General features: G+C 43.6%; 1 protein-coding gene across 2 annotated transcripts; it reads right to left on the bottom strand.

Annotated features, from left to right (window-relative positions):
• Positions 1–688: 688 nt before the first annotated feature.
• Positions 689–10,893, bottom strand: LOC109899210 (zinc-binding protein A33-like). Of its 2 annotated transcripts, XM_020494263.2 has the most exons (7): positions 10,453–10,893; positions 3,271–3,366; positions 2,936–3,166; positions 2,821–2,843; positions 2,617–2,735; positions 2,291–2,402; positions 1,054–2,093 (listed from the first exon to the last, which is right to left on the bottom strand). In XM_020494263.2, exons 1-7 carry the CDS (start codon positions 10,882–10,884, stop codon positions 2,006–2,008), a joined length of 1,101 nt encoding a protein of 366 aa, XP_020349852.1. In that variant the 5' UTR covers positions 10,885–10,893; the 3' UTR covers positions 1,054–2,005. The 2 variants fall into 2 exon arrangements, with proteins under 2 accessions (XP_020349851.1, XP_020349852.1); XM_020494262.2 differs by having other exon boundaries at positions 689–2,402.
• Between the last annotated feature and the right edge of the window lie 1,262 nt (positions 10,894–12,155).

Here is a 12,155-nt window from a genome sequence, read left to right on the forward strand (position 1 = left end):
AACACACATCCTGTTTGCAACAACACTGCCAAAAATTTGGCAAAGAAATGAACTTTTTGTCCTGAATACAAAGCGTTAGGTTTGGGGCAAATCAAACACAACACATAAGTTTATACTTTCAAGTATGGTGGTGGCTGCATCATGTTATGGGTATGCTTATAATCTTTAAGGAATGGGAAGTTTTTCAGGATGCAAAATAAATGGAATGGAGCTAACCACAGGTAACATCCTAGAGGAAAACCTGGTTCAGTCTGCTTTCCACCAGACACTGGGAGATAGATTCACCTTTCAGCAGGACAATAACTTAAAACACAAGGCCAAATATACACTGGAGTAACTTGCCAAGAATACAGTGAATGTTTCTGAGTAGCCTAGTTACAGTTTTGACTTATCAGCTTGAAAATCTATGGCTGTCTACCAATGAACAGATGCTGTGGCTACATAAAAGCATGACAGGATCCCTGATGATGTCATAGCAAACAGGACAGCAGAGATCTTTTCTCCTTTGGGAGACACGATTTGGAAGCCATTTTCTCTCACGGTCACACTCCCTCCTCCAGAATGGCTTCTGAAGGTCATGGTTTAGGTGGAATATTATTTTGTTCTGTTTTAACTCTGAATCTGGCTGTTTATACTGAGATGAAGTCCTGTTTAAATACTTTTTTAGATGGAAATAATCACCTGTACCTGAGAGTGCTGAGTTTTCCAGTGTTGTGCAGTATATTACCGGATGACAATGTGAATGAGGGGTTGAACTTTCAGTCAACTAGAACCCTGCACATTGTGGTACTGTTCTCCTCAGTGTTCTAAACCAGGGCTGCTCAATTCTGGTCCTGTAGGGCCCAAATGCTTCTGTTTTGGGTTTCTACCAGGTAGAATAGTGCTCACCTGGTGTTCCAGGTTTAAGTTAGTCCCTTTAATAGAAGGAAAGGATGAAAAACGGAAGTGTTCTGGCCCTCCAGGACCGACATCGAACAGCCCTGTTCTGAACCTAGCCAGGTCTCAGATCTGTGTGTTCTTGTCAAGTCATTGGTATGACAGCACACAAACAGCCTGGCACTCAGGCTGTTCTTACACCTCACAAGGAGAAAATTCACATTTTTGTCCAATTTTATTATAGAGAATTACTGGTAATAACAAGACATACAACAGGCCTTACAAGTCATTTACAATACACAGGGCGGATAGAATACCTCACAGTTAGTTTGACAGATTCTTCTCTCTCAGACAGAGTCTGCCTGCTCTGCTGAGGTTCAAAGCCTACAGGGCTGGTCAGGCTGTCTCCTAACAGGTCAAACCACCTGGAGCTGTGCAACTGCCAGGACACTTCATAAATACGTAGTCCTCACTGACCAGGCAGCTCACCTGTCTACAGTATGAACACTGTGACCAATGGGCAGGTAGCAGCACCAAGTAACTGGGTTGTTTGTTCTAAAGAAATCAACACCTCTCTCCGAGACAACCCCACCACTAGATTGCATTATGTTTCATGGTTCTTTGAGCCAGATGGGAATCATTATCCGTAGTGTTATTACACTCTGTCTGGCATCCTCCAGAACAGAAGCCTCTAATGGCTAAGCTTCCCAAATAATGTTAGAATGAATATACAGTTAAGTGTGACTGACTGTCAAGTAGATTTGTAAGATGAGCAGAAACATCACATGAAGGGGAATGGTAGTGCACTGTGACAAGGGTGATCAAGAAAAAGGGCTCCACTACCTTTAACATTCTATACATTTCACTGACAACCATTTTATGTTCATTGTAAAATAAAATGGAGTTGATTTGTAAGATTATTTTTGACCTATAAACATGTATTGACACACGTATCATAATCAATAGATGCTGTTGCGCTAGACAGAGATTCTAACTATGCTGTACTTTTACAGAGGTCTTCGCTGGTACGATTCTCAGAGGGGAGAGCTTGCAGTAACTACCCAAGTATGGAAAGACTCTCTCAGTGAAAGTGTGTGTAATAGTGTGTAAACATTTGTTCTCATCAGGGTCAGAGAATGACAGTGCTCCTCTGTCCCAGTCCAGCTGAACTCTGATCCTCTTGGGTTTCTTTGCCACAGGGAGTACACTGGTTGATTCTGGTGGGGAAAATGCTCCGTATTTACCTTTGAAGTGCCAGAATCGCCAGTGTCCATTATTAACTGCTCCCTTCCTCTGGACAGACTTTTCCATCACACCCAGTGACCAGAATGTATTGTTCCCAACCTCAACGTCCCAGCTGTGTGTCCCTGAGTTAAATCCCTCAGAACCCAAGACCCATGCATAGTAATCAAACCTCTCTGGGTTATCAGGGAGCTGCTGTTTCTCATTTGTGCATTCCACAATGGTCAGATTCTCAGATAGGCGGAGACCTAGGTGGGCAGTGTTAGGATCCAGAGTGACAGGACCTGAGTGCAAAGAGCAGATTTACTAGATTAGAACAGTGGGTGATTTCTGGTTGATGCCATTTAAAAATATATATATTTTTGGATGCCTGGAAGAACAAGTCAAATTTATAATAGTTGTGTACCACTGTCAATGATACTGGTTACTTGTACTGCACAGTTGACGGTCAGGCAGATAAATGCATTTTAGTATCATCATAAATTGATATTTATTTACTGTATTTCACAATCCCTTGCATTTTCTCCCAGACTCTGAACTGCAGGTTTCCCAGGTGTTTGGCCACGTCTATCAGCGACCCTGAGACCAGCTGTGGATCCGGCAGTGTGCACTGGGTTCTGGAAGAACATTCAGGAGTCAGTTTTGCTGTAGGGTTGGATTCAGAACCACAGAACAGAGAGAGACAGCAGACAGATGACTTACCTTCTCACTATGGCCTTGTAGTTCTACAGAACAAAATAATAGATTGAGTCAGTCAATCAATATTAACCAGTCAACTGATAAACATACCCTGAAATTTAGAGAGAGCAGTGCTGACCTTCAGGAATGAGATGTCTTCAGCTCTCAGCTCCTCCTCTAAGGCTCTGATTGTGTCTGAAAGTGATGATATCTCTCTGCTCATCTCCTCAATCTTCTCCTTCATCACCTGACTCTTCTGCTCCTCTTCCTCCCTCAGAACAGCTATCCTCACCTCCTCTTCCTCTCGTAGAAACTGGTGGAGCTTCTGAAAATCTTTTTTAATCACCATCTCTGTGTGCTGGGCCTTGTTCTGGACACAAGAGATAACAAAGGCATTACATTATTAGTTTATCCACAAAATACTTTTGAGTAAAATCCATACAATTCTGTTCTCTTACAACTCAGCATCCTCACCTTAATGTGTTTTACTGTTTGGTCACAGGTTTGTTTAACTTTATTAAAGACCTCCAGCTTCTCCTGTAAGGGCTTCAGGAAAGTCTGGAGTTCCTCCTGGAAAGAGACATTATTTTATTGAAGAGAATTTGTACTTTTTTGTGTCATTACAGAGTTGATCGACATGGAGGGGAAGGTGAATGGACTGTTCCCCTGTGTACAAGCCAGGGTATGTGAGTATAGTAGTTAGGTGTCACACCATATGTGTGTGGTTAGATATTTGTACTCTTCAATCCAGATAGATCTGTTTTTTACAGGAATTAGGAAATTATTTCAAATCAAATGTATTTATTTATATAGCCCTTCGTACATCAGCTGATATCTCAAAGTGCTGTACAGAAACCCAGCCTAAAACCCCAAACAGCAAGCAATGCAGGTGTAGAAGCACGGTGGCTAGGAAAAACTCCCTAGAAAGGCCAAAACCTAGGAAGAAACCTAGAGAGGAACCAGGCTATGTGGGGTGGCCAGTCCTCTTCTGGCTGTGCCGGGTGGAGATTATAACAGAACATGGCCAAGATGTTCAAATGTTCATAAATGACCAGCATGGTCGAATAATAATAAGGCAGAACAGTTGAAACTGGAGCAGCAGCACAGCCAGGTGGACTGGGAACAGCAAGGAGTCATCATGTCAGGTAGTCCTGAGGCATGGTCCTAGGGCTCAGGTCCTCCGAGAGAGAGAAAGAGAGAATTAAAGAGAGCACACTTAAATTCACACAGGACACCGAATAGGACAGGAGAAGTACTCCAGATATAACAAACTGACCCTAGCCCCCCGACACAAACTACTGCAGCATAAATACTGGAGGCTGAGAGAGGAGGGGTCAGGAGACACTGTGGCCCCATCCGAGGACACCCCCGGACAGGGCCAAACAGGAAGGATATAACCCCACCCACTTTGCCAAAGCACAGCCCCCACACCACTAGAGGGATATCTTCAACCACCAACTTACCATCCTGAGACAAGCCTGAGTATAGCCCACAAAGATCTCCACCACAGCACAACCCAAGGGGGGGGCGCCAACCAGACAGGATGACCACATCAGTGAATCAACCCACTCAGGTGACGCACCCCCTCCAGGGACGGTATGAGAGTGCCGCAGTAAGCCAGTGACTCAGCCACTGTAATAGGGTTAGAGGCAGAGAATCCCAGTGGAAAGAGGGGAACCGGCCAGGCAGAGACAGCAAGGACAGTTCGTTGCTCCAGAGCCTTTCCGTTCACCTTCCCACTCTTGGGCCAGACTACACTCAATCATATGACCCACTGAAGAGATGAGTCTTCAGTAAAGACTTAAAGGTTGAGACCGAGTTTGCATCTCTGACATGGGTAGGCAGACCGTTCCATAAAAATGGAGCTCTATAGGAGAAAGCCCTGCCTCCAGCTGTTTGCTTAGAAATTCTAGGGACAATTAGGAGGCCTGCGTCTTGTGACCGTAGCGTAAGTGTAGGTATGTACGGCAGGACCAAATCAGAGAGATAGGTAGGAGCAAGCCCATGTAATGCTTTGTAGGTTAGCAGTAAAATGTTGGAATCAGCCCTTGTTTTGACAGGAAGCCAGTGTAGGGAGGCTAGCACTGGAGTAATATGATCACATTTTTGGTTCTAGTCAGGATTCTAGCAGCCGTATTTAGCACCAACTGAAGTTTATTTAGTGCTTTATCCGGGTAGCCGGAAAGTAGAGCATTGCAGTAGTCTAACCTAGAAGTGACAAAAGCATGGATTCATTTTTCTGCATCATTTTTGGACAGAAAGTTTCTGATTTTTGCAATGTTACGTAGATGGAAAAAAGCTGTCCTTGAAATGGTCTTGATATGTTCTTCAAAAGAGAGATCAGGGTCCAGAGTAACGCCGAGGTCCTTCACAGGTTTATTTGAGACGACCGTACAACCATTAAGATTAATTGTCAGATTTTACAGAAGATCTCTTTGTTTCTTGGGACCTAGAACAAGCATCTCTGTTTTGTCCGAGTTTAAAAGTAGAAAGTTTGCAGCCATCCACTTCCTTATGGTGTGAAACGCATGCTTCTAGCGAGGGCAATTTCGGGGCTTCACCATGTTTCATTGAAATGTACAGCTGCGTGTCATCCGCATAGCAGTGAAAGTTAACATTATGTTTTCAAATGATATCCCCAAGAGGTAGAATATATAGTGAAAACAATAGTGGTCCTAAAACGGAACCTTGAGGAACACCGAAATGTACAGTTGATTTGTCAGAGGACAAACCATTCACAGAGACAAACTGATATCTTTCTGACAGATAAGATCTAAACCAGGCCAGAACTTGTCCGTGTAGACCAATTTGGGTTTCCAATCTCTCCAAAAGAATGTGGTGATCGATGGTATCAAAAGCAGCACTAAGGTCTAGGAGCACGAGGACAGATGCAGAGCCTCGGTCTGATGCCATTAAAAGGTAATACCACCTTCACAAGTGCAGTCTCAGTGCTATGATGGGGTCTAAAATCAGACTGGAGCATTTCGTATACATTGTCTTCAGGAAGCCTTTTCTAAAAATTGAGAGGAATGGAAGATTTGATATAGGCCGATAGTTTTTTTATATTTTCTGGGTCAAGGTTTGGCTTTTTCAAGAGAGGCTTTATTACTGCCACTTTTAGTGAGTTTGGTACACATCCGGTGGATAGAGAGCCGTTTATTATGTTCAACATAGGAGGGCCAAGCACAGGAAGCAGCTCTTTCAGTAGTTTAGTTGGAATAGGGTCCAGTATGCAGCTTGAAGGTTTAGAGGCCATGATTATTTTCATCATTGTGTCAAGAGATATAGTACTAAAACACTTGAGCGTCTCTCTTGATTGTAGGTCCTGGCAGAGTTGTGCAGACTCAGGACAACTGAGCTTTGAAGGAATACGCAGATTTAAAGAGGAGTCCATAATTTGCTTTCTAATAATCATGATCTTTTCCTCAAAGAAGTTCATGAATTTATCACTGCTAAAGTGAAAGCCATCCTCTCTTGGGGAATGCTGCTTTTTAGTTAGCTTTGCGATTATATCAAAAAGGAATTTCGGATTGTTCTTATTTTCCTCAATGAAGTTAGAAAAATTGGATGATCGAGCAGCAGTAAGGGCTCTTCGGTACTGCACGGTACTGTCTTTCCAAGCTAGTCGGAAGACTTCCAGTTTGGTGTGGCGCCATTTCCGTTCCAATTTTCTGGAAGCTTGCTTCAGAGCTCGGGTATTTTCTGTATACCAGGGAGCTAGTTTCTTATGAGAAATGTTTTTAGGGGTGCAACTGCATCTAGGGTATTGCGCAAGGTTAAATTGAGTTCCTCAGTTAGGTGGTTAACTGATTTTTGTCCTCTGGCGTCCTTGGGTAGACAGAGGGAATCTGGAAGGACATCAAGGAATCTGTGTGGTGTCTGTGAATTTATAGCACGACTTTTGATGTTCCTTGGTTGGGGTCTGAGCAGTTTATTTGTTGCAATTGCAAACGTAATAAAATGGTGGTCCGATAGTCCAGGATTATGAGGAAAAACATTAAGATCCACAACATTTATTCCATGGGACAAAACTAGGTCCAGAGTATGACTGTGACAGTGAGTGGGTCCAGAGACATGTTGGACAAAACCCACTGAGTCGATGATGGCTCCGAAAGCCTTTTGGAGTGGGTCTGTGGACTTTTCCATGTGAATATTAAAGTCACCAAAGATTAGAATATTATCTGCTATGACTACAAGTTCCGATAGGAATTCAGGGAACTCAATGAGGAATGCTGTATATGGCCCAGGAGGCCTGTAAACAGTAGCTATAAAAAGTGATTGAGTAGGATGCATACAGTGGGGCAAAAAAGTATTTGGTCAGCCACCAATTGTGCAAGTTCTCCCTCTTAAAAAGATGAGAGAGGCCTGTTATTTTCATCATAGGTACACTTCAACTATGACAGACAAAATGAGAATTTTTTTTCTCCAGAAAATCACATTGTAGGATTTTTTATTCATTTATTTGGTCACCTACAAACAAGCAAGATTTCTGGCTCTCACAGACCTGTAACTTCTTCTTTAAGAGGCTCCTCTGTCCTCTACTCGTTACCTGTATTAATGGCACCTGTTTGAACTTGTTATCAGTATAAAAGACACCTGTCCACAACCTCAAACAGTCACACTCCAAACTCCACTATGGCCAAGGCCAAAGAGCTGTCAAAGGACACCAGAAACAAAATTGTAGACCTGCACCAGGCTGGGAAGACTGAATCTGCAATAGGTAAGCAGCTTGGTTTGAAGAAATCAACTGTGGGAGCAATTATTAGGAAATGGAAGACATACAAGACCACTGATAATCTCCCTCGATCTGGGTCTCCACGCAAGATCTCGCCCCGTGGGGTCAAAATGATCACAAGAATGGAGAGCAAAAATCCCAGAACCACACGGGGGGACCTAGTGAATGACCTGCAGAGAGCTGGGACCAAAGTAACAAAGCCTACCATCAGTAACACACTACGCCGCCAGGGACTCAAATCCTGCAGTGCCAGACGTGTCCCCCTGCTTAAGCCAGTACATGTCCAGGCCCGTCTGAAGTTTGCTAGAGAGCATTTGGATGATCCAGAAGAAGATTGGGAGAATGTCATATGGTCAGATGAAACAAAAATATAATTTTTTGGTAAAAACTCAACTCGTCGTGTTTGGTGGACAAAGAATTCTGAGTTGCATCCAAAGAACACCATATCTACTGTGAAGCATCGGGGTGGAAACATCATGCTTTGGGGCTGTTTTTCTGCAAGGGGACCAGGAAAGAATGAAAGGGGCCATGTATCGTGAGATTTTGAGTGAAAACCTCCTTCCATCAGCAAGGGCATTGAAGATGAAACGTGGCTGGGTCTTTCAGCATGACAATGATCCCAAACACACCGCCCGGGCAACAAAGGAGTGGCTTCGTAAGAAGCATTTCAAGGTCCTGGAGTGGCCTAGCCAGTCTCCAGATCTCAACCCCATAGAAAATCTTTGGAGGGAGTTGAAAGTCCGTGTTGCCCAGCAACAGCCCCAAAACATCACTGCTCTAGAGGAGATCTGCATGGAGGAATGGGCCAAAATACCAGCAACAGTGTGTGAAAACCTTGTGAAGACTTACAGAAAACGTTTCACCTCTGTCATTGCCAACAAAGGGTATATAACAAAGTATTGAATTAAACTTTTGTTATTGACCAAATACTTATTTTCCACCATAATTTGCAAATAAATTCATAAAAAATCCTACAATGTGATTTTCTGGATTTTTTTCTCTCTCATTTTGTCTGTCATAGTTGAAGTGTACCTATGATGAAAATTACAGGCCTCTCTCATCTTTTTAAGTGGGAGAACTTGCACAATTGGTGGCTGACAAAATACTTTTCCCCCCCACTGTAGATTTCATGACTAGAAGCTCAAAAGACGAAAACGTCATTTTTGGGGGGGTAAATTGAAATTTGCTATCGTAAATGTTAGGAACACCTCCGCCTTTGCGGGATGCACGGGGGATATGGTCACTAGTGTAGCCAGGAGGTGAGGCCTCATTTAACACAGTAAATTCATCAGGCTTAAGCCATGTTTCAGTCAGGCCAATCACATCAAGATTATGATCAGTGATTAGTTCATTGACTATAATTGCCTTTGAAGTAAGGGATCTAACATTAAGTAGCCCTATTTTGAGATGTGAGGTATCATGATCTCTTTCAATAATGACAGGAATGGAGGAGGGCTTTATCCTAGTGAGATTGCTAAGGCGAACACCGCCATGTTTAGTTTTGCCCAACCTAGGTCGAGGCACAGACACGGTCTCAATGGTGATAGCTGAGCTGACTACACTGACTGTACTAGTGGCAGACTCCACTATGCTGGCTAACAGCCTGCTGCCTGGCCTGCACCCTATTTCATTGTGGAGCTAGAGGAGTTAGAGCCCTGTCTATGTTGGTAGATAAGATGAGAGCACCCCTCCAGCTAGGATGGAGTCCATCACTCCTCAGCAGGTCAGGCTTGGTCCTGTTTGTGGGTGAGTCCCAGAAAGAGGGACAATTATCTACAAATTCTATCTTTTGGGAGGGGCAGAAAACAGTTTTCAACCTGCGATTGAGTTGTGAGACTGCTGTAGAGCTCATCACTCCCCCTAACTGGGAGGGGGCCAGAGACAATTACTCGATGCCGACACATCTTTCTAGCTGATTTACACGCTGAAGCTATGTGACCTCGGACTGTTTCATCCTAACATCCTTGGTGCCGACGTGGATAACAATATCTCTATACTCTATACACTCGCCAGTTTTAGCTTTAGCCAGCACCATCTTCAGATTAGCCTTAACTTCGGTAGCCCTGCCCCATGGTAAACAGTGTATGATCGCTGGATGATTCGTTTTAAGTCTAATACTGCGGGTAATGGAGTCACCAATGACTAGAGTTTTCAATTTGTCAGAGCTAATGGTGGGAGCCTTCGGCGTCTCAGACCCCGTAACGGGAGGAGTAGAGACAAGAGAAGGCTCGGACTCCGACTCGCTGCTTAATGGGGAAAACCGGTTGAAAGTTTCTGTCGGCTGAATGAGCGACACCGGTTGAGCGTTCCTACAGCATTTCCTTCCAGAAACCGTGAGAAAGTTGTCCGGCTGCGGGGACTGTGCCAGGGGATTTATACTAACGTTACTATCTGTACTTACTGGTGGCACAGACGCTGTTTCATCCTTTCCTACACTGAAATTACCCTTGCCTAACGATTGCGTCTGAAGCTGGGCTTGTAGCACAGCTATCCTCGCCGTAAGGCGATCGTTCTCCTGTATATTATGAGTACAGCGACTGCAATTAGAAGGCATCATGTTAATGTTACTACTTAGCTTCGGCTGTTGGCGGTCCTGACGAACCGTGTCCAGATAAAGCGTCCGGAGTGAAAAAGTTGAGGGAAAAAACTAAAATATAAACGGTAATTAAAAAGTAAAAACCGTAAAGTTGTCAGTTAGCAAAATAGGTTGGCAACAAAACGCACAACAACACGTAAACAAGTCTGCAAGTTGTGACCGGAAAGGAATATTGAGAAAAATACTTGGAAAATATAGATTTGACACTGGTTTCACACACGGAAGTACCGCCATAAATACAACACATTGATACGAACTGTATATTATATTTGATAAATGATCGATATGCACTGTATTTTAAATTCACCTGTTTATGCTACTGTACCTTTTGATACTGTGCAGTTTCATCTATGGGGCAGCAGTTGTGGTTTTTATGTTTTCTGGAGGCCTGACACACAACACAGATGGGCTGTTTATCATCCAGACAGAAGAGCTTGAGTTTCTCGTTGTGCAGATTGCAGTGCTCCTCAGACTCCCCTGAATTTCTCTGCCTCCTCTCCTGTAAGAAGGCCTCACACAGGTTCTTTAAGACCAGGTTACAGGGAGGATTGCCTTTTGATTTGCTTCTCTTCCTGCACACTGGACATTCCCGAGATCGCCTCTGTTTCCAGTATTCCTGCAGACAGGCTTTACAGACGCTGTGGCTACACGACAAGACCACAGGATCTTTGAAGATCTCACGGCAAAAAGGGCAGGAGAGATCCTCCTCAGGAGAAGCTGATCTGGAAGCCATTCTGTTTTTGAGACACTCCCTCATCTGGAATGATTTAGAGAAATCTCAATTTCATACTCCTTGCATCTTCTCTCCTTGCCTCCTTCTCAAAACCCATTGGAGGAGAAAGTTAGAGGGGCGGGACCTCTGGCTTTCTCATCCAATGGGTTTTGAGAAGGAGGCAAGGAGGGAGGATACAAGGAGTATGAAATTGAGATTCACCCTCTACCAAGTACCAAAGTTAACTTTCAAGGCTTTAGAAACGAAACTGTGATTCAGCCAGCAGCCGCTTGAGGTCAGTGTTTGGCTAGTAATCCTTGCTGTGTAAAGGCAGTCTCTAGTCACTGGGAGTTCCTCCCAGTGAGCAGCAGGCAGAGGAGATGTAACATGACTGGGCTTTTCCACTGTTACAGAGGCCTTGAATGGTAACATCCTCAGAGGGTGGAGTTTACAGCAATTGTCTGAAAAAACTATCAGTGAAAGTGTGTGTGAATGTCTGTATGTGCTGTTATGAGGGTCAGAGAAGGACAGCTTTCCTTTGATCCTCAGAAGTTTATATACTACTGTCAAGTCAACTGTCAGGTCTACTGTCAGGTCAACTGTCAGGTCAACTGTCAAGTCAACTGTCAGGTCTACTGTCAGGTCTACTGTCAGGTATACTGTGTCTAAATCAAATCAAATCAAATCAAATTTATTTGTCACATACACATGGTTAGCAGATGTTAATGCGAGTGTAGCGAAATGCTTGTGCTTCTAGTTCCGACAATGCAGTAATAACGAACAAGTAATCTAACTAACAATTCCCCCAAAAACTACTGTCTTATACACAGTGTAAGGGGATAAAGAATATGTACATAAGGATATATGAATGAGTGATGGTACAGAGCAGCATAGGCAAGATACAGTAGATGATATCGAGTACAGTATATACATATGAGATGAGTATGTAAACCAAGTGGCATAGTTAAAGTGGCTAGTGATACATGTATTACATAAGGATGCAGTCGATGATATAGAGTACAGTATCTACGTATGCATATGAGATGAATAATGTAGGGTAAGTAACATTATATAAGGTAGCATTGTTTAAAGTGGCTAGTGATATATTTACATCATTTCCCATCAATTCCCATGATTAAAGTGGCTGGAGTAGAGTCAGTGGCATTGACAGTGTGTTGGCAGTAGCCACTCAATGTTAGTGGTGGCTGTTTAACAGTCTGATGGCCTTGAGATAGAAGCTGTTTTTCAGTCTCTCGGTCCCAGCTTTGATGCACCTGTACTGACCTCGCCTTCTGGATGACAGCGGGGTGAACAGG

The sequence above is a fragment of the Oncorhynchus kisutch genome, linkage group LG11 (assembly GCF_002021735.2).
Source record: "Oncorhynchus kisutch isolate 150728-3 linkage group LG11, Okis_V2, whole genome shotgun sequence".
NCBI classification, from domain to species: domain Eukaryota; kingdom Metazoa; phylum Chordata; class Actinopteri; order Salmoniformes; family Salmonidae; genus Oncorhynchus; species Oncorhynchus kisutch.